This window comes from Ochotona curzoniae, unplaced genomic scaffold (assembly GCF_017591425.1).
Source record: "Ochotona curzoniae isolate NIBS_2020 unplaced genomic scaffold, NIBS_Ocur_1.0 contig_3498, whole genome shotgun sequence".
NCBI classification, from domain to species: Eukaryota; Metazoa; Chordata; class Mammalia; order Lagomorpha; family Ochotonidae; genus Ochotona; species Ochotona curzoniae.
This window is the reverse complement of record NW_024465885.1, coordinates 26811527-26838729: the sequence shown is the minus strand read 5'-3', so window position 1 is coordinate 26838729 and position 27203 is coordinate 26811527. Positions and strand designations below refer to the sequence as shown.

At 37.3% G+C, this 27203-nt stretch overlaps 1 protein-coding gene across 3 annotated transcripts in view; it reads left to right on the top strand.

Annotated features, from left to right (window-relative positions):
- The window catches only part of ROBO2 (roundabout guidance receptor 2), a 576432-nt gene that overhangs the window by 398042 nt on the left and 151187 nt on the right, over nt 1-27203 (top strand). For all 3 annotated transcript variants that reach the window (XM_040980633.1, XM_040980632.1, XM_040980631.1), the window contains exons 3-4: nt 14698-14855; nt 17735-17855. In XM_040980633.1, the coding sequence (XP_040836567.1) occupies nt 14698-14855; nt 17735-17855 (279 nt within the window). The remainder of the gene's footprint in view (nt 1-14697; nt 14856-17734; nt 17856-27203) is intronic.

Below are 27203 nucleotides of genomic sequence, written 5' to 3'. Positions count from 1 at the left end.
TCTGTGTCTACAGAAGACTGACTCAGGAGGTTTCAGAAGCAATTAAAGAACTTCCCTCCAGCTGTTTGGAAGGGAAGTGAGAAATCTTCTAGTTCAGGAGTAGCCATCTAGCCCAGTATTTAAGACAACTATCTCCTAACTCAAAGGGCCTGTGTTCTGTTCCCAGTACTGGCTCTTCAGGTCTCTGCCAATGTAGACCTTAGGATACAGCGGTTGATTCAAGTCCTTTGATACATAATGCCCACCGAGAACAAACATTTGTCATCTTTCTTCACGCAAATTGCTGCCACTCAGTATTGAGACCAGGATCGCATTTCTGGCTTTAGACTAGCCATGGCCCTGGATGCCATTTCAAAAATGGACCAGTAGATGGGAGTGCTCTGTGTTTCTCTTTGTGCCTGGTGGACTCTTTCTTTTTGCCTCTCAAAAACAACGTAAACCAACAGACATACAAAATATGAGCTCTTCTAGTCCCCGCTTACTAGCCAACACTGCTAACTGAGAAAGTCTCACTGATCTGTCATCCAGTGACATATGAAAACCATTGCATACAAACTCACTGAAGCAAAGCGCTTCCTTTTAAGAGAATGTGAGGAAAAGATGTCAAGAGCAGAATGAAATGTGTGTTTTAGACATTATTCAGTAGATACGTATAACATCAGACTGTTTGGAATCCACTAAGTTTGAAAATTACTTCCTTTGCAGACTAAAGGTTTTCCTTTTGTGGTTCACATTTTAGACAGTCTGTCTTATATTTAGAAGAGTCCTAATTTGACTATTCATCAAAAGGACAAAGAAAACAAGCTTCCAATCTTACTCTTTGTGAGGGGTTTTTAGCAGAGGCCAACTGGCTAATATTTGGTGTGACATTTTTAAATTTATGAATTAAGGAAATTTGTGAATTTTATTGGATTGCCTTATGAATTGCCAAAGATATATCAAAATAATGGAGGCTTGATGACCTTTTTGATATTTTCAAATTTGAACACTATTTAAGGTGAAGGTAAAACTATTCTTTCTGTCAAGATTTTTATCTCCATATGTGGGGTAAATTACTCAAAAAGCAGCAAAGAAATGATTATGTGGTTGCTTTTATTATTATTATTTAATCATTTATTAAAGTGGAGCATTTTTACACTGAAAGTGTTAACTCTCAGGCTATGGATTTCAAGTAAGCGCAGGAATAAAATGTAAATAGATACACAATCAGCAGGTTTATTTATTTCCTTGTTGCTGAGCCGATACCCTATGTGTAGACAGATTTGATTTCAGTGTGTATCAGAGGAAGGGAAGAATTATTTTTCGTTTCACATAGAATAAGATGGTCTGATTAAATTATTCCTGAGATTTTAAGTGTTTCAATGTTTTGGGGGAAAACACAGGATTGTATTTTGTGATAAAACTCAGTATTACATACATCTTTTCAAAATCCATAACTTACTGTTTGAAATCAATTCATAGAGAATATGGGGAGGCTGCAGAAGTGGAGTTAGCATCAGGAATACAAAAAGTTGCATTTTTCATAAGCAACGACATTTGAGCTTGCTTCCTGATAGCTGTCCATATGAGTTTTCTGGAATAATTTAAGTTTTAGTCTTTAGGATATTTGCATTCATAAAAGTGCTTGGGCATGCTCCTTGCTTCCCATTCTCCTGCCTACCTGTCAAAACATGGTGATGCTTTTGAAGATTTATGTTTGATATGTAATGAGATTGCTGAATGTTAACTGCTGTGTTTAGAATTCATTTGGTGGGAAAAGAAAGAAAATTCCTGAGGCTTTTGGATGGAGCAGAGAGGAGATAGAGTTTCTTTTTAATCAGCCAATTTAAAATAAATATGCTACCTTCTGTATTGGGAAACATTTCAAGCTTCTTGTCATCTAGTAATCAAGTAGAACATTTCTTAAAGAATATAGGATGTCAAATTATATCCATTTCAGCAAAATTCATGACAGCACAAAGCAATGTGTATGTTATGTGATGCAGACATATGCAAATCTTAATACTGGATGAGTAAGTCTGAAGAGTCCACAAGGCATAGGGAAAATTAGTTTTGTTTTGAATAGCAAATATAGCAACAGATAGTTTTGTATTTGGTTTGTGTTCTTGTATGAAAGAAGAAAATGTATCACATTCTGGCCATTTTTGAGTATGTGGATTATGATGGAACTCAGGTGTCTCACTAAATTGAATCTTCACTGGATATGGTTTCAAATATGTTGTCAGAACTGAGCAGAATCTGGTAGAAAGCATAGAGATCCCATGTTATCTATGTGTCTTTCCTTGAGAGATCTGTCAAGTTACAGACGGGGAGTAAAAGATAAAGACACAGTAGGGTTGAACCAACTAAGGTTCTTCAAAAGGAAGTTTGACCTTGAATACCTTCTCCTCCCAATCTTCATCTCATCAGCAGGGGTGAGATTATTTCGAGACCTTGCCAAGAGGTAACAAATGACACGTAAATTCCAGGACTCTCTTGCTCTGTTGGGTGCCCTAATGTGTAATAATCCTTAAACTATTGAGTTTGTAACTCATGACATCTGGCAGTTATTTGGCATTATAATTCATGTTGACCATGCACATCAGAATACACCATGGTAGAGAAATATTAGAACACTAATGTACTGATATCGAGGGGAGGCTGGAAAGACTGCTGAAAGCTGCTGAGTCCTTTGCCCCTGTAAACTGGGTGAGATGCGAGCCCCAGCAAAGCTCAGGCTTTCTGTAGGAATCAACAAGGTGGGAGGAGACTGATCATCTGTGAGAATCTGAAGCAAAACAGCACATTAATATTTAATTGAAAGCACTCTCTTCATTTTCTATATGCAAATTGACAGGCAGCAATAAATCATATTTGAATATAAACATATATTTATTTATATTTTAAGTGAGATGTAGATAAGTATCTGTACTTGAACATGACAAAACACACATATATATAAACATATATTTTCTATATATTTTCTATATACATAGAAATATATATGGAATATAGAATATATATTTTCTACATATACAAAAAACTTATGGTGCCTCATAAAAGTGTATAGTTGTAATTCAAAAATAAAAAGCAAGAAAGTAAGCATATAAAGAAATACGTTGAATAAATATGTATATATGCATGTATCTATATTATCATATTCCATGCTCTCAAATGTTGTCTCCTTCTAGTGAAATGGTAAGAGTTAAGTGAGGGGAGGATGGAGGATTGCCCAATAATAGGAAGACGTGGGCAATATAGGCCTTTTATGGAGCATCTGTAACAAGTCTTCCCAGTACCCAGCAGCTTAACTGCTTTGGCTGAAAACTTGAGGCTCATGGGACTCAAACCAGATTGAAAAACTGCAAGCAGACAGATGGCTATTTGTAATCCTCCCCTGAATGTAAATCCTATAAAGTGTGTGTACTTGCTTATTATTTATTTATTTGCCTTGCAGAACCAAGTGTAAAGATAGTGGGAGACAGTATTATAAAGCTCAAACGATCTGACACTTTCTCTTAATGTGCATCCTGAGTCACTTTGTTAAGGAAGGTAGACTCTGTAACTTTTAATTGTCAATTAAATGTGTTACAAATTCCAGTGTCCAGAGTTATGGACAATGCTGTAACTAACGATGGAGTTAATACTAAGTGGGCAACTGACAGAAGGCAGCTGCTTAGAGAACAGAACAGAGCACTTCAGGGAGCATGGAAGCCAGAATGTTTCTGTGTAGTTGAGGAAGGCATGACTTTGAACATGTTTAGTTTAATAGTCATGGTTCTGCACACCATCCTCTCCATCATCCTACATGTGGGCACAGTCTTCTAACTTGCTGCCTTTCCTTTGATCTCTCTGATTATAGATTTATTGATCCCACATGAGCAATTTTGTGGACAATATCTCTTTAAGGGAGAAAAAAAGAGGAGCGGATTAAACATTAATTAGCCTCAACCCACAAATTCCGTATAAGCTAACAGATAGGTTCTGCAGATCTCTGTCAACTATCAGCTGCTAGATTTTGCCAAAAATAGGACTTCCAAGCGTTGAAGGTTTGCCAACTGCTGGCTCCTTCACTGCAAAGCAAAGGAAATGATTGCCAGAGACAGGCCTGGAGCCTGCCTTGGTCAGATGTCACCAGTTTTCAGTGCCACATGTGATCCAAGAGTTTATGAGTGATCTCAACACTTGGTCCTCAAGGAGAACATATGCATTACAGAGGTTACGGATACAAATTACAGAGAGCACAATGTTTCCATGCAATTTCTAAGACTCCTTCAACGAGTTTTAAACATTAGCGGAAAACATGAAGGAAGACTTGGCACTCTTAGCAGGACTTCAAATTATACTGTGGGTGAGGACAGAACAGAGCTAAAAAAAGGACTCAAGAATAAAGACTTGGCTGAGAAACTCAGAGCTGGCCATTTCTCTTGTGTGAATTGTGTGTTTGTGTGTTCTATTCCCTGCAGAATACGAGGCTTTACAAAATGCTATGACTTGAAAATGAACAAGTCACAGGGCATTGTTGTTTATTCAGCATGCTCCAATTCATACCACTGGTTTATCTGGATCATTTGCTGAGTGAATTTGCTTGTACAGGGGGTCTGGGTGAAGGTTGGGCGGGGGTGATAGCGTCTCATTTCGGAATTGTCAGCAGGCTGCAGGGTGCCAGAGTGTCAGCTTGCACAGCAGTAGCAGGATGTCTCCCTACTGAGTTCTTTCTTTCCCATTCCCCTTCTGTGCAGAAGAAACTGCTTAAGGTTTGTTCGCCAAATATCCAATTTTATTGTCTCTTTGGCTCATGGCTGACCTCTGCATTCTGACCATATTTTGTTTGATTGTACCAAACATAATAAAGCGGTTTCTTAGGAATGATGACCCCCTTCTTTATAATGTTTTCAATGTTTTAGTCAATAAAAGTTCAGAGGAATACAAAATTATTATGCCATGTCAGCAGGGAGCCTTAATTTAAACTGGCATTATTGTGAAAGGGAACGCAAATGGAAAGCCCAGTATTAGCAGTCTTTGGATTTGACATGCTTTGCCATGTTATCAAGAACCGCACTTTTTCCAGCCCCTTCTCCAAGGCTCATAATCTCAGTTTCCTCATGAATGTGGAGTTTCCTACAGACTCAGAGAAAAGATGACGATAATCGCTAGTGAGTCCAGGAGTGTAAAGTGTTGGGCTCTCAGAGGTAGTGGGCGTTATGAGCTTCTTGCTGGTTGGGATTCCACCTGGTCCTTTCCCCTGGAGATGAGTGATGATAATGGCGGTGCTCTTGGGAATGTTAGGGAAATATTGTGTACAGTTATGAAGGCAGACGTTGCTGTTTTCTTCCTTAGGTCTATTTTAGTGTTCACTGTGAAGCAGTATAAGTTGTGTTATCATTTGGCTGATTGAACATAAATCTTTGGCATGCTTGAGTGATAGATTTCTTACCTTCTTGAACTATCCAGCTTGTCTTTTAGAGATAGTCCCTCTGTTAAATACAACTATTGTAAATTGCTCTTTATAAAGTGTATTTGTAAATCAATTGAAAATAGTGTGACCACGATTTGATAATCAGAAAGGATTGAAATATGTCTATTGAAAAGAAATCTCATTGGTTCAATCAATGGGACTGCAGCTTCCTGTATTGGTTCTACATCCGCTGATTAGATTATTCATATAATATTTTTTTGTGAGAATCAAGTCTATACTGAACATTTACAAATGTTTCTCCTATGCTTAAAATCTTGTGGTTTAGCAAATATTTTCATAGTATTTACATTGCAGTATATGCTTTAACTAATCCAGACATTATTTAATGCCTTTTTAGTAGCTATGTATTGATTATGTGCAAATACTGTACAATTTATATAAAAGAGACTTAAGTATCCATGGATTTTATAACAAGCAGAGGGTTCTGGACCCACTCCACCATGGATACTAACTGTAGTTGATTAAATCTTTTATGTCCTTCAAAGTAGATGTTTGGAGAGTCTTTCAGCATTAAGAATATACAGAAAGAATTTTCAAGTGAGTGAGTCTGACGCTTACAGCAAAGGAGCAGTATGAAGTGCAACTGCAAAAAATAATTGAAAATGCTCAAGAACATGCATAGAATCACTATGTATATAAGCCCAGTGGTAGATGTTCAGTGATTTTCAAAATAGTAGATTCCATCTTTAATGTCAAGTCCGTGAGCCTTTTGCTTGGTGTCCAAAATAGGCTTATATTTTAGTTTCATTTTTCTGAAAACGTTTTAAATTTTCTTCGCTTGCTTAAGAATCAAATAGCAGAAGTGTAAGAACTAAGAGTGACCTGGAAAATATTTGCAGGCAAAAGACCATTTATTGTGAGTGTGTAGTGTAGTTAGTTTTTCATGTCTAAAGATAAGCATGGTACAGATATATGTGATGAATCTTGAGCAATAAGTAGGGACCTGACTCAAAACACATTTGAAATCATTTTAGAGAAAGAATTTTACCCAAAGAGTTGGTAAAAGAAATTGTGAAGAGGAAATTGAAAATATCATATTTGTGTTTCAGCAAATTCATTTTAGTTAAACTGGAGTGTTTAGAAAATAGATCAGAAGGGGTGTCAAACAGAATATTGTCATACTAATTCAATGAAAATAGAACATATCCTGAAGCTGAGCAGTGGAAAGGGTCTCAATGGAAGCAGATAATGCTTTACCTCAGTGCTGTATGATAGCTGTATGTAGATTCTAGTGTCAGACACACTGAGTTCAAACCCTGAACTGACCTAACACAATAAACAACCTTGAAATACTCCATTACACATCCATGATATGTGTTTGAACATAATGTGTGTGCTTATCAGATTTCATGTTATTATATGAAAGTTATTTTCAAAGTAGAGGTAAAACTATTTGTGTGTGTGATAAAGGATCTAAAAAACACATTTGATCTTTAAATTTTCATTGAAAATGAATGCATAATGTTATGAATTATATGTTTTTATGAATTACCTAATTTTATGACTCACCCATCATGGATTTTAAAAACTTAATGAAAAATGCATTCAATGAAAAAATATGCATGTTTTTAAATTTTGTTTGTGTTTTGTGGTGTGGACTTTGTGGTGTTCCAAGTTAAGCTACCACTTGAGACACCTTTTCCTAAGTGTGAGTGCCTGATTTGAGTACTGGTTACTGCATGCTTCTCATCCAGTCTCATGCTAAAGTTCTTGGAAGTGGTACCTGGTTTTCCAAAAACTTGAGTTCTTGCCATCCACATGAGAGAGTTAATGATGGAGGTCCTGGCCTCTGGTATTTGCTACGGTGGACATTGTGAACAGAACTAGTGGATGGAAATTCTCTCTCTCTTTCTCTGTCTTTGCTCTCTCTGCCACTCAGACAATTAAATACATTTTTTACATTTGCACCAAAGTAGACGTGTTTTAATTCCTTTTTCCAGAAACCTCTTCATATTTTTCATATATGCATGATTAAAAGCTCCTGAATGTTTTTCTAGGTATCATAACTACTGAAGGTTTGTATTAATAAACTAAAATGTGCAGCAGCTCAGCGTCTGCTTGGGCTGGGTCACAGTTTTCTCTCCGCTGGGCTCATGTCTCTGTGACACACAGCTTCCATATTTGGATGCACATAGAGAGATCGACATCCTGCCCAACAAAGACTTTGTTCTGTGTTGCTTTGTTGTCTGTGATTTCATACTGCTGTCATGCTTTTCATTATAATTTCCCCTTGGAATACTTTTCTCACCATCAATCTCCTATTTTCTTTACCCAATGTTATGTATGAGTCTCTTTATCAATCTTAGCTTTAGGGATTATTTTTCAAGTAAGGACACTTTAATGCATGTGCATGCTATTGCCCAGGAATGTATCTTTCAGAAGTTTGTTAATTAGACAGTCTCACCTCTTTGTTATTGCTAATATCCTTTAATACAGAAATGTCTGAGTAATAATTTGCATCAACTTATGTAAAAAAATCCTGTGTAACACTGATTGAAGATAGGATCAGAGCAGGCTTGTTGTGTGACAGAATTTTGAATTGTGAGGGTGTGAAGATCAAAGCAAAATCATCAATCACGCAGCATATTTTTTTAGGGTCTCCTAATTGCCTATTACCAAAACCACAAAGTTCATTAATGATTCTGGGTCATCAAGTATTGGTTTGTTGGACTGAGAAACATAGCTTCTTGATGTTTGTTGCTAGGAACCTGCATTTAGATGATTATCAAGTGGACTTCTTCATTGTGCAACCTGGTATCATATATTCAGAGAAAGTACATGAAGCAGAGAGTGGGAGGAGTGCCAAGGAGCATGCTAATAAGCTGAAAGTCACAATCTTATACAACCACATATCAGAAATGACATCCTATCATTTTGAAGTATTCTATTTGTGAGCAGCCAAGCACTAAGTACAGCTTATGCTAAAGAGAAGAGGATTTCATGAGGAAGCAAAGAAGAGAATGATCACAGGAAGGCCTTACAGAGAGAGCCAACCACAGGCGCTGTCGTCTCATTCTGCTTTCATTCTTCTTAACTAGTTCAGAACTAGTTAGCATAGTGTAGTGCTCAATGAATTCATTTTTCAAATATCGTTTTCTGATGTTCTGCTTTGTATCATTACCATGAAGTTCCTGAGATAAGATGTTTTATAAAGGAAATGGATTTACTAATCCATCAAAGTTTGGTGACCAGAAGTTGAAACTGAATTGTACAAACTCTGATGATGGCTTTGTTTGGAAATGGTGGTAAAGAAGAGAACAAATCACCAACAGAAAGAAAAAGGATGGAGTCCCACAGTCTCTTCATGTGCTACACCCATAAGGACTAAGGACTCTCTGCTTGGTTCCCCCTTTTAAACGTCCACCAGGTCTCTTTGTTAATGGTGAGGACTAGGCATCCAATAGTTGAACGTTTACAAGCAAACAACATCCACACCCAAGCAATGTTATTCATATAAACCTGTTTTATTAACACTCATTATCTTCTGATCCATCAGAATAACACCCTGAAGTGCATGTGCATGTATGAAGTGTGTGAGATTAATCCAGCTTTAATTATGACCAACTAGGTGATTCCTCAATTGTGCTCATTTATACTAGTGAATATTAGAGTTTTAGCCTTTGAGGTATCTTTTGTTTTTTCCAGCATGGACATTTGAAATGTGTATTCTAAAATTGTTAACATACATGTTGCTATGCTACAAGCACTTGCAGTGATGTGTATGTTGGAACCATTCTTGAAAACTTGAGAAATGCAATTATTGATTCCAGCATAGGGCTTCATTGGGACTCCATTAGGCATGGAAATGATTATTTTATTTCCATTTGTCACATGTGACTCTTTCACTGTTGGTGGACACTTCTCTTCTTCATGTACTACAACACAAAGCACTATCCAAGGAAAAAATGACTGATTAGCGCAAAATGGGAATCGACAAATAAAATGAAATAACTGTGTTTCTTTGTGGACGGATACATGACTTTCAAAATTGTAGACCCGAATGTCAGTACACATATTAGAACATGTATATCCTTTGTTATAATTTAAAATAGAAAGAAAAATACATTTTTTTTTCCTTAAGAATAAGTTTTCAGTTTGCTGTTGCAGGAAAAAGAGAACTTTTCAGCCATCTTAGGCTCGACTACTTTGAGGTTATAAAGCCAGCAATAGGGAAGTTACCAGAAGCAAAGAGCCACAAACTTGCATGTAAGTCCAGAAAAGTCAGCTAGTCACACAAAAGCATGAAACTGCAGTGGATTTTTAAATGTACTCGTTTCCCCCTAAAGTGAGCTGTGTCTATCAAATAAAGTGACTTAAGTTTAACATTGGAAAAATAACAAAACTGGTAGCATGTGGAAACACAGCAGCCAAATCCCAGGTATGCAAATGCAAGATGGACTGAAGATGTAAAGCTTACACAAAGCCAAACAAAGGCGAGGAGCTTGGGCTTCTGGGAAAAGGAGGCCACCTGTGAAAGACTGAATGGGGAATTCAAAATTGCTGTCTGGGTTTGCATCTAAAATCTCTCAAGCACTAACCCACAGAATTCCTAGAAGCCTTGGAGAGCCCTTCTGTGGGCCAGGTGTGTCCTCTAATCTCTTTCTTCCTGTGACACTGAATTTTTCCTGTGCTAATGTAGATTGATGCGAATTTTATTTGTATAAGAGTAGCCTTTCAGGAATTATCTCTGTCTTCAGTTTTCTGGAAATAGCTCGCTCTCTGGCAATTTGCCAAAATAAATATATTGGAGGGTGGTATAATCTGTGGTCTCAAGAAAACCAAACAACAGCCAGATAGATGGTTCAAGCTTAAGTATGCTATTCAAGAGCATGGAAACTGGGGCCTGCAGGCAGTTTTAGAGAAAGGATAGCGTGTGTGTGTGTGTGTGTGTGTGTTTAGGACAGATGAATCTACCTTATGGAAAGGCAAAACCAGAGTGGTAAAATTTCATCTGGGCTCTAGCTGTGGCTTCAAACTTAGTCTTATTTGAGCTAATTTTCACTAGGATTCATCCCTTAGACAGGAACTTAAGAAAAATCCCCTAATTGGCTGGAGAAATATTAGTCAATGTTCCATTGCTATAATAAAATGTCCAAGGCTGGGCAATGTGTTGTATATCCTCTGTCATAAACTCCCTGTGGCTGACTTCAGGCTGTATGACTTGCGTGTGCATGTGTGTGTGTGTGTGTGTGTGTGTGTGTGTGTGTGTGTGTGTGTGTGTGTTGTGTTTAGAGAGAATGAGGCACAGTGTGTTCAGCGTTTTGGATGTTGAAAGTCTCACAAGTTATAGGACGCTGGAGGCAAAACTATGGCAGCAACCTCAATCTTTGCATCACAGGAAAGAACTCTCATGCCGAAAAACTCTAATTTAAAGCTAGACTTCTTTCAAAAGAAGGAAAGTGACTCCCACCCTAACGGTGGGAGGGAGCTCCAAAGGAGGAAAGACTCTTGTGTAGGGGGTGGTTGTACCTTTTAAAACCTCACGTCAAGGCAGTGTCTCCAAAGAGAAAGGAGAGGTGATGTCTTCCATAGCACGTTGCTCTGAGACAAAGACCTCAGAAAGGTGTAGCAGGCTAACTGCCGCAGTCCCTCTCTAATGATAAACTGGTCATTCATACTCCATCTCCTTGACCGTGGCCCAGAGATTTTAGGCTGCTTTATTGAAACATACAGGAGAGAATGCAATTTTTATATTAAAAAAAAAACTTGGGGACCAGAAAACCCGAGCTTGTCTACTATCCTCTCTGACTCTTCACACACAAGCAGCCTGAATTCAGCTTTAGGGGGACTACAGGGAATACTTTAAAATAAGGACATCGCAACAGGAGTGGTGCAAGAGCAAGATGTCACATGATGACACAGGAGGCTGCCGGGAGATCTGTCAAGCTCCTTTGAAATAACTTTTCTCTGGAGAATCAGCTAGAGTTCCATGAAAAGTACTTCATCCCTTTTCAAGTGCTGTGCCCTCAGTGATGGAATGATCTCCCGTTAGGTGCCATGTCACCTCCTGGAGGCTTCACCACTTCTTAACATCACCACACTGAAAGCCAATCTTGCAATGCCTGAACCCTTGGGAACATACTCAATTAATATTCAAACCACAGCGGGAGGAAAAAGGGGAAAGAGATGAGGGGATTGAGAATGCCAGAGAACCTGGCCCTCAAGTTCAAAGATTCCATATACTGAACTTTCCTAACACTACGTTAAAACCTGCTGAAAAGAATGGCTTTCTCCATAAAGTGAGAGAGAGAGAGAGAGCGAGGGAGCCTATTTTATTATTCTGAAAACCAAAAAAAGGTAACAGAAATGCTAACACTAACCACAGATAAATTAACTGAGTACTACATAAACCGCAAAGAGCATATTACAAGTTGAAGAGGGTACAGTACCAATTATACCATTATCTCACCCCACTCTCCAAGTGAATAGTCTGAAAGCCTAAAATTACAGTTGATGTTAGATTTCTTGGCTTCATTTGCAAATTGGAGTCATTTTCTTTTTTTGTGTGAATGCCATAAACACATGTTATACTGTTCAAGAGTAGCAGTCCTTATAGTTTGTTTTGATATTTTTCTTTTTTTCTTTGTCCTCCATGTCAAAGGGCCTTTTTATAAAATTTGAATCGTTGTAAATTGGTCTAACACTGCATTTCTGGGTGATTAGCGATGGTCTTTAACGGCCATTTGAGCTGAAGCTTATTGCCTTGTCATTTGTTTGGAGACCAGTTTTGGAGAAGGCCTTTCAACTGGCCAGATGTGCCGTTTTGGAACAGATTGAGTGCCTGCCAAAACACCATTCATTGCCACTACCGGATATTGTGGGGGTGCCCATCACCCTGTTACCATATTTTTACACTTCTCAACATTGCATAAATAGGCAGCTGTTCTGTATTTAGAATAGAAATAAGTTACCAGCTTGCTCTCCCTGGAGGATTTACCTGCAAGTGGGAACCACAGGGTTAACCCCTTGTAAGAATGTCACATTTAAATGCAAAGTTCCCGTACAGGCTTCAGAAGCAAATTTTTATTCATATAAATCACACCTTTCTTGCCAGTTAGACAAGGGGACAAAAACGTACAGTTCACAGTGCTAAAATGAAGCACATTTCCTTCGCAGGGAAAGCACTAAATTAATCAGCTTATAAGCCAAGAGTGAGCAATTTGTGCTGAATTCTTTCTCACTGCTCTTTCAATTGGAGACAAGTTCTCTAATCTCGCAAAGGGCCATGACTTCATTAAGATGGAAAGCCGTGTTATAAAGGATGTGTTGCAAGGCACAAAGAAAGAAAAGCCCTAAGCGTTGTGCAGTTGTCTCTCTGGAACTATTTTCAGGAAAAGGATTTTTTTTCTTGTTGTTTATTAGGAGAATGACAATTAACCTTGGGCTGTGGCAGCACAAAGAAGCGAAGAGTTGCAGTAGGGCTCATTACAGGATAGCAAAAGTAGTTGGCTTGACCTAATCCCCATTTGCAGCACATGATTTACTTCAGAGGCTAGTGTAGTTGATTTCAGACAGCTTCTCTCAACACACACACACACACACACTTCAAAAAGTTCATGGAAATGCAAATTATGCAAAATCCAAATGGAGATTTCAGCATTTTTTGCATCAAAATCAGCTGCTTTTATTATTATTATTATTATTATTATTATTATCTGTGAAGCAGAGAAACAGAAATAGCACTGAATTCACTCCCCAAATGCCTTCTTTGGCTAGCCTGGACCAGGGCCAAAGCTGGGAGCCAGGAATTTAATGCAGAAATCTCATGCGGGTGGCAGGACCAAAATTACTTAAAGTGTCTCCGTTGTTTCCCCTGGTCTATAGTCCTAGGAAGTCAGAATCAACAGCCAAAGCTGAGAACTGAGCTCAGGAATTCCCTAGACATGAGCATCTGACACACTAGGCTAAATATCTGCTCCTAAACATTTCTTTTAATTACACAGTCCACTAGATTTTTGCAGAGAGAGAGAGAGAGAGTGTGTGTGTGTGTGTGTGTGTGTGTGTGTGTGTGTGTGTGTGCTTAAGCACAACTTATGTTCTTATCTACTTTGGCCCCAAATGTCTCTGTTGAGGTGTCCAAGAATAAGTAAAGTGATGGCAGTGGGAAAAGTGCAGATAGTGAAGGCACGGGGAGTATTAGCTGATCTGAAGCATATAGACTGGCTCTCTTATAGATATAGTCGCATATGTCGTGTATCCAGCATTTGCAGTGTGAGGGGGCCAAGTCAGTCCCCTAGACTTTTCATCTTGTCAACAGCAGAAGAGCACTTAGTGATGGATAGGTGACATTTGGAGAGCTAGGCATGCCAGATTTTTGGAGGTTATGGTGGAGGTCCAACCTGCTGTTCTCCTTAATGAAAGGAAAGGAGAGTGAGAGTGGAAAAAATTGCTATCAGGGAAAGTGGTTCTCTGAAAGTCACGCTGCCCAGATGTCACTTGGCAGGTGGAGATGGTGAGACAATGAAAACATTGCTCTGTGGATGTGGGTGTAAGTGCACTGGAATGGTAAAAACGAGTGCATCTTCTGCAGTGTAATCAGTACTGCGTGGGCCTTGTCTGTGTTCACATTCATGTCAGAAAGGCCTTTCTCAGTGAGTCTTTGTCCCATTCCCCCTCATAGACTGACATGCACAAATAATCTCCAAGCCATGTACATGTCTACATGAGCTCTTACTCCATATTTCAATAATTTTTTAATATACTTACATACTAAGTACTTCAAAAATTTCATGGACATGGAATTAAAGTATGTTTATCTTGGTGCAAAGAAAATTTGAAGCCATGCAGGTGAAGGATCATTAAAAAGTTCATGAAAAAAATGTACATGCATTTCAAAAGATTTTGTACCCAAATACACTTATCTTTTAATTCTAGTCTTGGTGAACATCTTATGATATGCTCATAATTTTGGAAAAAAGAGTAATATGCAAATAACTATGTACCTTGCTTTTCTTTTTGTAAAATTAGAGTCTGAGTCATAAATATTTCTTATGATATTTTGCGCAGACTAACATATTTTAACTGGACTTTAGGGTACATGACCATATAGTCAGGAAGATCCCCACTAAGAGAATATAGAAAGCTTCTTGAGCATTTTATGGGTGTGGCTGTCTTCTCAAACAGCATCCAGGCAATTTTTAATATACTGTAAGGTGTATTAAAATTTTTATTTTGCAACACATAGTTGAAGTGACTGAAATGGAGATGTCATGTACTACAATGATGATATTTCTTTTCAGTATTGCGAGATGACTTCCGGCAAAACCCCACAGATGTTGTGGTGGCCGCAGGGGAGCCTGCAATCCTGGAGTGCCAGCCTCCTCGGGGTCATCCAGAGCCTACCATCTACTGGAAAAAAGACAAAATTCGGATCGATGATAAAGAAGAGAGAATAAGTGTGAGTTAAATTGAAGTAATGGCCTAGAAAGTTTGAATTTCATGCCTACATGGAATTTTTATTCTTTGATTCATTAATTTTATAACTACTAGTGACAATGTACACTGTAATGAAAAAGCTTAGAAGCATGAACTTTGGAATAAATTCTCAAAATTGAAATATTTATAAATCAGGGTGTAGGGTATGTTGATTTCCCGATATGAATATGTAGGTGTATCTTGGTTGTACTTTAGTTTTCTTCAAGAACTGCAAAGATTTGTATTGATTATGAAGGCTTCAAGTGTGAAAGTACAAATGATGACCATAAGCCATCTTTATTAAAACATCTCATTTTGTTCTATTTCAAAGCTATGGGAGGAAATAATTTAAGATGAGCATTTCAAATACTTCTTCTAGATTTTCCAACTAAATAATACTCTGGCAGCACAATTTTATCTCTGAATTAATTGGAAAGTAAATTTAATAGCTCTACAATAAAATTTAAATGACTGGCTGATTCTGCAGTTTTGCTCATATAGAAAAATATTTCATTTTCAAAGGAAATTGATGACCAGGTTCATTGTGACTCAAAATAAAACACAGAGCCTGGTAAATTGGTAGAGCAGAGGAATGGCATTTTGGTTTTTTTGATCTTCCCATTATTGGTTTATGAAGTTTGTGCGAACCAGTTCAGTGAAATGGAATCTGATACCTCCCACTGTTATTTAGTGGTGTATTTTATATTAAATATAATAAATAAGATTGAATGCGCTTTGTTTAAAAGATCCCATTTAGCTGAATAAATATACCATTTTAATGAAACATTCATATACTCTGGGTGGCATTATGTTTTGAAATGCATTTATTATAATAAGGATTTTCCTTATGTGCACCTTATGATTGCAACATAATACAAACCAGACAGGCTGCACAAGAGACCCAAAACATTTTTTTCCTATTTCTGGCTTGGCTCACACTCTGAAGATCTATATATACTACCTTTTCAATTATCTAAAGTAACCTGAATGATTAGCGTTCAAGGATCTTTAGTTCATCTCTATGTCATTTACGTTTTCTTGGGCCAGTCTAAGATCTTTTGAACTACAGCCACTGTCTTCTTTAGTGTATAATAATGAGGGAAGCTGATGGTTCTGCTCTCAACCATCATGGTTGGTGTGTGAGGCTTTCCGTTCTCCAATGGCCTGTGTAAAATTGTATTTTGAGTCACATGATCCTAGACCCTCACAGTTCTGGCTGAGCTCAGTGATTAGTCTGCCCTCATTACTCTAACACCCCAAAGGATATTCTCGGGAAATGAAAGTCTTATTTCAGCACACCTTTGGAGGTTATAGTTCAGCATCAAGCAGCCCCATAACGCAGTGTCTGATGCATGCTAGTCATGGTGGATGTAGAGGAGCAGCCTCAGAGTGGTGCAGAGAGAATCTGTGGCTAGACAGAAGTTAAATTCCAGTAATAGTCTACACCCTAACATGAACAATTCTCTGTGGGCTTTCCCTGAGTGATATCCTCCTATCCACTAGACCATCTCTGAAGTCCAGTAATGCAATCAGTCTCTACCTGTGTCCCCTCAACCACTAACATAAAGCTCTCTGACACATGTTTAAAAGCATGCATATGTTTGAGAGTTTTGTGTTAACTTGTAACAGTTGGATATCCAAGCTCTCCATCCCCTCCTGTTGAATTTTCTCACTCCTATTGCCTCAGCCTTCTACCTGCAGCAAAATAAATAAATAGACAGCCAGATCCAGATGAACATACAATGTAGTATGCATCTCTACTTTCAAATCAAAGATGGACTCTCAATGAAACTGTTAAATATATCTTGATGATAGGATGCTGGACTCTCTACCATTGCCTATATCTACAATGTCAGGATACACTTAAATAGCAGAATGATGGCTTCATAACTGAGTATGAAGGACTCTATTATTTTAATAATATAGAGGAAATCAGTGGGGGGAGTGATGGAAATGTAGGTAGCAGGGAAGAAGGAAGGGAAATTCAGAGCTTATGGAACTGTATCAAGAAAAATGAAATAAATTTAATTTAAAAAGTGAAACAACCAGAATTTCTTACATCTCTTTAAGAACACTAAGTCTGTATACAGATTGATGAATTAAACCAAGAGAAAAAATGCTGGAAAGCAAAGTATGAATGAAGACATGCTTATTCCAAGTCTAACTCATATGTGATCTTTAGTAAATGAACAGTTTAATTTTATCTCATCAAATTACTGTGTCGGTGAGTGCTTCCTGCTGGAGCCTTTTTTTAGGCACAAAAGATTTGTAATATCTCATACTCATTATTTATTTTTTACCCATCCAGCTCTCCTTAGCAAAATTTGTCACTTCAATACAAATAAAACAATCATAATCACAAGTAAAATGTATGATCCACAGGAGGTAAATACTGTTAGGATTATTCCTGCATACCAGATTCCAGCTTATACAACAATTTGCAAATTTGTAAACTAGCTGAATCTCTCTAAATCATCAGGGTTTCATTATATTATCCAAAATAGGTATCCGTTGTTTCCTTCTGAAGACAAATGATAATAACCATTGCTTCAGTGCAATCTCAATGTGAGGAAAAATTCTTGGGATTTAGTGGGAAGAGTAACAAGATTCAAACCAGGAGAGAGTAAGGAAGACTTCTGTCAGGGAGAGTCCTCCAACAGCAGAGTCTGGAGACTTATGTTCATGGTGAATTTTAGAACAGTGGCATGCCAGTCAGTGGGAAAGTTTTGTGTCTTGGATACTCAGTTGTTTTCTTTGGAAAAAAAAATGTATGCTGTATATTCAAAGTCATTTACTAGTGACCTTTCATTTCCATGTCTGATTATCTCTCTTCTCCTTTTTTCTTTTTGCTTCATCTAACAGATACGTGGTGGCAAGCTGATGATCTCCAACACCAGGAAAAGCGATGCGGGAATGTATACCTGTGTTGGTACCAATATGGTGGGCGAAAGGGACAGTGATCCAGCGGAGCTGACTGTCTTTGGTAATACTCCCCTTTAAGTTACAAGTTTCTGTTTAGCCAGCTCTTCTTTTGATTTTAACTCTTTTTACATACTAAGTCTTCTAAGAAAATATGTAGACAATTCCTCATTTCTTATAATAGGCAATGAGAACTCAGAATTTCTTTTCTTTCTAATGAAGCAATTCAATTGTGAAGGCAAAACATTTTCTGATACAATTCACTTTCTTGTACCAGAAATGTGTAGGGTATTGACTTTCAGAAAAATATATATCAAATTTATTATTATTTTTTCAAATTCTGTTGAGATATTGCTTCCCTCTGAAATGTATCACTGCTTTTGGAATAGTGCAAGTTGCTGTTACCTGCAAGATACAGCATCAGATATTCAATAGTAAAAAATACAGTGCAGAAATAGTTACTTTTCACTTCTTAAATTTTCAGACTGCAGTCTTTGGAGGTTTAATTGCAGATGCAAGGACTATTTATCTGTTATATGTTTTTGTACATGTATGTGTCTTCCTTCCCCTTACTTACACACAAGCACACAGACACACAAGAATTGTATTTTTTTAGGAACAGAGATTATTGTGGGTTTTCCTGCTGTTTTTTGTACTAAGCGATTTCCTGGCGTTTATTCATTTAATGTTCATGATTATTTAGTTTATTACAAGGTACGTAGTACTGGTATTCTAATTTTATGGGAAATTGTATGGAAATCAGAGTGCAATTAGTTAAAGCAACAGAATTAGTAAGTGGTAGAGTTAGACATTATTGTGGTTCTTAAATATCTTTGCTCATTCGTTAATCCTCTGGTTCAGCACATGATATGATAAGATCTCTTCCACCCAAGTTTAGCATCCAATGATTTACAAATTTCTAAAGAAATCTGCTGCTCTTTGGGAATGACTATGCCACTGTGCAAGGGGAATGCTAGGATAGAAAGAGCTGTGTTATGATTTCCATTACATTTTGAGAGTGAGTGTTTTGCTTTATGAATATGTACTAAAGTGCAGGCCTTTCTCTTCAATCATCCTGAGTACCACATAATCTCTGGTAATTCTCCCTGTGGATACAAACCAGCTTGAAGTGCTGCATGACCAAACTAGGAGAAATCCCATAATTCATTAAAGGAATTGACTAGTGAAAATAAAACTATGCAAAGTGTGCATGTAAATGTCTATCCTGCAGCGCTCAGGCAAGTATCAGTTTGCTCCTAGATTCCATGCTGTCATCCAACAGAATCTCCAAGTGGGCTCCACTCTGTAATGAATAAAGTACAGCTTTGCCTGGTGAGATATGAAATTAGTGGTCGCTGAACATTGCCATTGAAAGCCCACACGTACAACTCTTCTATTTAAAGAAAAACACTTTGGTATTTTTCTGTAAAAACTGCTTACCTTGGAATTCATTTAAAAAAAAAAGCAAGAGGGAGAGAGAAAGAGAAATGGAAAGAGAGAGAGAGAGCCTATATTATTGCAGTGTAGACTGTCTTCTAAAGGAAATGAAAAGGATTTAATGTCATTATCCATGCCATTATAATTACCAGAGATGTAGTGATGTGACTCTGTTAGGAAACATTTGCCTTACTTTCCCTAAAGACATGAGAACTGTAGGACATCCTTAAACTTGTCAGGGATTATGGGAGAACTTATAAATTATTTTGAAAATAGCTATCAACCAGAGATTGAATTTGTCTAGAGGCAGTTCCTCTGGAAGAATTGATTGAAAAAATTTAGAAACATTTGTCTGGTGCTAAAACTAGTCAGAACTGACCTGAGGGGTCATAAGTGCTATAATAAGGTGGAAAAAAAGAAGTAAAATTCAATTTTTCATAGCAGGCAATATTCAAAAACCACAAAAAATAGAGGAGATGGTCCAAAGAAAAGATAAAATAACCATTACATGAGACACCATTACTGCATGCTGATTATTCTTAGAGTACCAAGAATATGGAATGTTATATTTATGATAAAATTGTTTCAGTTTCAGTTTAATGGTCTCATATACTCCAAATATTTTCTAACAAATGTCTTAATTTTTTATTGTTGGGCATTTGATGACCTAATGTTCCTAAAACCAATTATATTTCATCTTTCATCATCTGAACATTGTTTTCATGTAGTTATAATTATATTTTTTTTAAAAAAGCTTTTTTATATTTATTGGAAAGTCAGATATAGAGAGAAGAGAGACAGAGAGGAAGATCTTCACTCCACAAGTGGCCACAATGGCCAGAGCCAATCTGAAGCTAGGAGCCAGAAGCCTCCTCCGGGTCTCCCACTCGGGTGCAGGGTCCCAAGGCTTTGGACTGTCCTTGATTGCCTTCCTAGGCTACAAGCTGGGAGCTGGAGGCAAAGCAGGGCTGCCAGAATTAGAACCGGTGCCCATATGGGATTTTGGTGCGTGCAAGGCAAGGACTTTAGCCGCTAGGCTACTATGCTAGTCCTGCTATAATGACATTTAAAAAAAAAAAATCTACCTACTGTAACTGCTTTGTAGTTATTGCAAGACAATTTTAAATTGTATTTATATATATAACATTTGAGGGGGCAGACAGAAAGATAGCTAGACAAATAACAAGACAGGGATTTGCTAAAACCAAACTATGAAGAGAGTGTTTCATCCAGACCTCTGATTTGGGTGACAGGCACCTAAGGACCTGAGCTGTTACTGTTGGCTACGTTGTTTCTTAGCAGGAAGCTGGTATCAGAAGGAGAGCTGAGATTGAATCCAGGTGTTCAGTATGGGACATAGACTACAACCAGTGTCTTAATATTGACCCAAAGAGGAAGTTGGATAAATGAGTGTAGCAACGTCAGTCTTTATCATAGGAAGTATAACACACAGAAAAAGTGACAGATGATATTAAATTTTAAAGAAAAACATTTCATTGCTGAATGATATGAAAAGTCAATGAAGGAATAAAGTGTTCCCTCACTCAATTTTTAAATTTTTCTCAACAATACTATAACCATTTACATTAGGAGACATTTTGATGAAAAAAAAGCTTATTCTGTATTTTTCAAGCATCTTGATCCATCACTAAGTGGACTTGGGCCTATACATTTTCCATTTGAAAATTCAAATTATATTTTAATAATCAATCCTTTTTAAGAAGACATTATAAGTTTAAACTAATTTTAACAAAATAATGGCACCATTTTGCATGAATTATTTATTTTATGCTTTCCTAATACAGTATTTTTTGATTGTGAACTAACATCCTAAGAAAGTAGGCATTTTCAAACCTGGGAGTTGCTATCCTATGCTAAAATGAGTCTAAAATTGGTGGCACCCTAGATCAGAAGTAAAGGAGCTGGGACATGAACCGGTGCCCATATGGGCTGCTGGCACTTGCAGGTGGAGAATTAGTCAGCTGAGCCACCTTTCCAAACCTGCCCAGTGAAATTTTCTACCATGGATAGATGTGGAATGCCTGCTTTCCAAGTGTTGTTTTGTTTTGTTTTTTAGTAACTTGAATTGTTTCCAAATGAGTTTACAGTGCATGTCAATAAGAGAGAAAGCATGTTTCATGTCTAAGATTTCTAATACATTTTGTCTTGCAATATTTATGAGGGCATACAGGAACGTTGTGTCCTACCTGCCCCGGGATACACATGTGGACGCATTCTGCATCCTTGATCATTTCTTGAGCTAAGTTTTATATCTGGCTCCTAGAATTATTTCAGTATCTTCCATGTGTACCATTCTGCATTTATCATTATGATCTAGCCCACTGGTGTCTCATCCCCATCTTCTAATTTGTTTCCTGGGGTTTTTCTTTCTAATATGCTAATTGTAGACACACTGATTGTGTTAATATTCAGATTCCAATTATTGTAATCATGTGATATCACTGACAGAAAACTGAGTGTTGAACTCTGATGACTTTTTCCTTTTTCTGATCCTAATTTGTTCTTGAAATTAATAATATCCTGCCCCCCCTTTTTAATATACATTTACTTATGCTTACTTTTCACCTATCAAAAATCCTTGAAGTTGCTCACATACATAAAATCTAAATTCTACCTTTGCATTTTATGTCTGAAGTCCTCCCTTGTTCCTGTCTTCCTGGAGGCCTTGACTACTCACATGGGCTACATGGTGTTTAGGTCTGCTCCAAAAATTTTATGATGATGTTATCTTTTCCTTAGAGGTTAGATGATCTGCCCCTGTGCTTTTGTTTCTTTCTTAGTTCATCCATCTATTCACAGATCTTTCTTTTCTTCTTAAATGGAACCCAGAGTACATTCCAGACCAACCTACTTTTATTCTATTCAGAACTTACTGTATTAGCTTAAAAGTTCTATTTTATGTATATGGGTCTAGTTCAAACACTAATATTGTTCAGAATATTGATATCACCACTCCAATGTCAGTAATTCCTCAGGTTACTCCTAAGTCTAGATTAACTGCTTGTTTGTTCAATTGATTTGAATGAGAGAAAGAGAGAAATATTTTCCATGTGCTGGTTCATTCCCTAATGGAAATGACAGGGCTGAACCAGGAGCTACATCCAGATCCCACACAGTGATGACCGGGACCCAAGCACTGGAGCCACCCCGTGAGTAATTTTCCCAAGCTATTAGCTGAGAGCTGGGGTGGAAGTAGAGCAGCTGAGACTTTTACTGATGCTCCTATGAGATGCCAGTATCACAGACTGCAACTTTGCCCACTGTACCACAATGCTTGCCTATAACTACTGACTTTTTATCCCTGGTGGTTTTGTTATTGGTGGTGGTGTTGTTTAGTTTTCTTTTGCTTTTGAATGCCTTAACATTTTGGGGGCTATGTAATTGGTACATCATTACAACCTGAAAGTTCTTGACCTAACCATTTAATGATTTTTTTTGTGTGTTCTGCTTCTGTTAAATATTTATTCACTAGTTACATGGTAAGACTTTTACTTTTATTTTTCTCTCATTTTTTTCTACTTATTGAGGTCAGTATTGTGGTGGTGGATTTGTTTAGTTTGAGTCATAGAATTAAGGGCTAGAGCAAGGGGTCAACTGGCTAATCCGCCATCTGCAAGTGCCAGCATCCCCATGGGTCTTGGCTGCTCCTCTGCCAATCCAATCTCAGCTTATGCCCTGGTAAAGTAATGGAGGATGGTCCAAAGCCATGGAAACCTGCACCCACTTGGGAGACACCAAAGAGTTTCCTCACTTATGGCTTAGAATCAGTTCAGCTCCAGAGTGAACCAGCAGATGGAAGATCTTTGTCTCTCTTCCTCTCTGAAAATCTGCCTTTCTGATAAAATAATTAATAATTATTATATAAATATATAAATACACAGATTTACATATAATTATAAAAATTATTATATAATTTATACCATATACTCTATTATAAAATGATATGTTATAAATAATACATTATATAATATAACATTTTATATATTGTAAATCATGTAAAGAATTACCAGAATTACAAAGAATAAGAGAGAGAGCTCTTCTTTCAGCTGGCTCCCCAAATAACCATAATGTCTGTGGATGGGCCAGGACAGTGACAGGGACCTGGATCTACCACATGGGTTGGAGGTGCCCAAACACTTGGGTCATCTTTTATTGCTTTCCTTGGGGTATTATTAGGGACCTCAGTTACAAATAGGGCAACTGGGACCCTGTCCATGTCCATATAGGTTACTGTCATTGCATGCAGCTGCTTCAACCACTGTGCTACAGCATGTTGCTATAATTTTGCTTAGTTGTTAAAGACATGTTCTTGTTTTATGGATATAAATGCCTCATTTGTATCAGAATTTTCGTAACACTCTTATTTTTTTTGAAATGGAGTTTTCTGGTAATGGTTCCTATCATTATTTTCTTTTATGTTTCCCTCAGTTATTCATTTTGTTTTTCCCTGTGTTTTACACTACAATCTGTCTTCTAATGTCATATTGCTGTACATTTCTATTTAATGAATATCTGTTCCCATGATTATTGTGGTAACTGATATTTTCAATATACAGTGTACACACTGAAAAACAGATTGGGGATGGTGTTCACTTTCAGTCACTGAATCATGGCTGAAGGCCTGAGAGGGTTAGATACCTTGACAGGGAAGTTAAAAGAAACAACATTATATATATATATATAGGGAGGTATGCCAGCCCCAAGTTAAGAACAAACAATTTGATATATATATAATTTGAGAATGATAGAGAAAGCTAGAAGCAACTGTCATCTACAGGTTCACTTCTCTAATGCCGGCAATGGCCCTTGGCTCCAAGAACTCAGCCCAGGCCCGCCACATGACTGGCTGTGAGTCAGTCACTTTTACCATTGCCAGTGCTTCCCAGAATCTCATTAGCAAGAATCTGGAGGCAGGAGCTGGATGCTAGTTTTAATGCCACTGTTACATGGGAATTGGCTATTGTAACCTGGCATTCTAATGCCACACCAAATGCCTGCCTCCTCATAACCATCAAAGTTTCAGAAACACCTACATTTTATTGATAAGCTGTGGCTTTCATTTATGAATTCAAAAAGAGATTGACATTTGGCACAGCAATTATGTTGCTGCTTTAGCGGGGCATGGGTTCAGGTCTCAGCTGGGCTTCCCATTTCAAATTTCTGCTAATACACACTGAAAGAATTAGCAGGTGATGGTTCTGGTACTTGGGCCCAGTACACCTACAGGGAATCCCTGAACTGAGTTGTTTGTTCTTAACTTGAGGCTGGCATACCTCCCCAACTGTTTGTGCAATACAGCCTGGATAGAGAATCTAGTTGTATATCCTTGTCTCTCTGCCTAGCAAATAAAATGAATATAAATAAATAAAAATGTTTTTAAGAATTCAGATAGACATCGTTATTGACATTTAAATGATGGCTAGGAGTAATGTTACTCTTTCTTGAGAGTATGTCTTGAACACTCATTATTTGCCAAATCCCGTGCAAGTGCTTGAATATGATGGTGCAGTGTATACCTAAGGACTTGGCTGCCGGATAACCTCTCATATCATGTAACCAGCTCTGACCAGGAATTTTGCCTCTAAAATATGAGGCATCTTCAAAAAGTTCATGAAAGATAAATATTAAGAAGTACATTATTCATGAATCACATTTGTTTTTGTGCCAAAATAAACTTTACCTTTTTGCATAAAGTTTTTGAAATCCACTCATATGGTTAGAGGGGTATTTTTTTTTCTATAAGAATATTTACTTAAGCATGTTCAGATACATAGGGTGATTTTTTCAAATAAGCAGATCTTTTGGAAAAAACAAATTAATCCAGTCAGGCCTGATTTAATTCATTCAGACGATCTTATTTTTATCATTCATCTTATTGAGCAGAAGGACACGATAATTCATAGTCTAGTATTAACCATTCCATCCACCTTTCGTGCATGTGAAGTTCAACTAAGGCCAACCTACTGTGTGTAGCCGTGTCATGTTCTAATGTAACTACATGGTGACGGGTCTTCCTGAAGGATCTGAAGTCAAAAGATTGTCCACATGTCTGGGGGAGCTTTCTCTAAGTCTTTATTGTATAGCTTTAGTCTTCAAGGGCATAAAAGACTCCCCCGTTTAATTATTTCCACAACATGTGTTTATAAACTCAAACTAAGTTTATTTTACATTTATCGAGGTCATCCAAGAAATAGTTGTAATGGGACAGACATTGACAATTATACACATTTTTGATGATGAATACAGTTGAACGAGAGTTTTTCCCTTGGTCACTGATTTTTCTTTATTGTGGCATAAATATAAGAAGAATTAGAGATATTATGTAGCTACATTTCCCATTTATGACATTTTGTAATAGAATAAATATTGTGCTTTCTGAGTATTATTGACATGACTACAGTGAAATTTGGCATTTGATTTTATTACAGCCACAGATAAAGTTGACTTTATTTTGGAATGCGAGTTTATAACTTAATTGACAGAACTACTTGAGAGCTGTACTTTTCAGTGTAACACACTGGCAACCAGCACTTGTCTCCAGAGAGATTAACCTTGTCGGCAAGTTATGCAGGTGATTCAAATCCAGTTAATCTCATATAAAAAATGTTAATTGCATTGGCAAAGACATGCCTCTGATCACTCCAGAGTTATATAATTAGGGATCAACCCGTTCAGAGGGACTCCAACCTAATTGATAAGCAGTCTGCAAACAACCTTTGAGATTTCTCCTGCTTTTCAATATGTGGTCAGACATAATGTGATAACATGGAAAAACACAGTGACCTTATTTTGACATGCATTAAAATGAAGTCTCCTTGTTCTTCAATGTTTTCATATATATTTATTTGATTGTGTAAAACTTCAGAAATGCAGCTCTCTGAGGTATAAATATGCTTTGAGTGTGATCATTCAACCACTGTTATCAACTTACTTTTAACACTTGTTTCAGTTTCTTGTTCATACAAAGATAAAAATAGAGACCGATGCACTTCCTTACAATTTTCATCATTTGTGTGTCAGAGGTACTGGGGTTTGTTCTTTGGTTTGCTGTTAGTGGCCGCTGTCGATACAAAGCTTTTAAAATACGTTTTTGGCCCTTGCAAGTTGTTTAGCCTGGTAATCACGCTTTTGGGTTTCAGGGTTTCCAGAAATGAATCCTAAAATGTGTGGAAAATAATTACTATAAAAACTTTCTTTCATTTAAGCAAATGTTAGGTAAGTCTTTAGATTTTACCATATTGTTTTCTGGAGACAGTTATAAAAATTATGAAGCAGAAGGTGAGTATAGCATAATTAACAGCACACTGTTTTGATAATGAATTATACAATTTGGATGTAATTACCGAAAAGGATGGAATAGAAATTCTCAAAATGACACATTGAAATTTGTGACCAAACTTCAATATTCTATAAATTCGCATGTGGCTTTGCTGGATGGCATAGTTTATGATGCTCAGAAATCAGACCCATCCTGAGATATCATGAGAATGCAAATGACTTTCCTTTAGTTATTTTTGGCATCTGTTCTTTTCATGTGACTGCATTTTCTACCACAAACTCACCTCAGGCTTCCAAAAATTATGTACTACATACTCTCCTGTGGCTATCCAGTTGCTAAGCAACTAGACTCTGCTTGAGGGCAGAAGGGAGAGAGGATGTCTTGTGAGGTACCCCCTCTCCTGCTGAGTTCATCAGAACAACAGCAGGGAAGTCATATCTTAACTCTTCTGTAAATGATAAATAAGGTTTCCTCATACCCTCATATAAAACCTTTGGTCTTAGAATATAGACAATAACCAACATCTCCTAAGTAATCTGTTGGGGTTCTGGGGAAAGGGGTAATTTAAGTTGGAGACCTGTCTAGTTTGAAGTTGGCATTCAGATTAATGCATGTTACAATTTTGTAACTAGTCTCATCCCATGTTTGACATCTTCTCATTCCATTTATTATCAT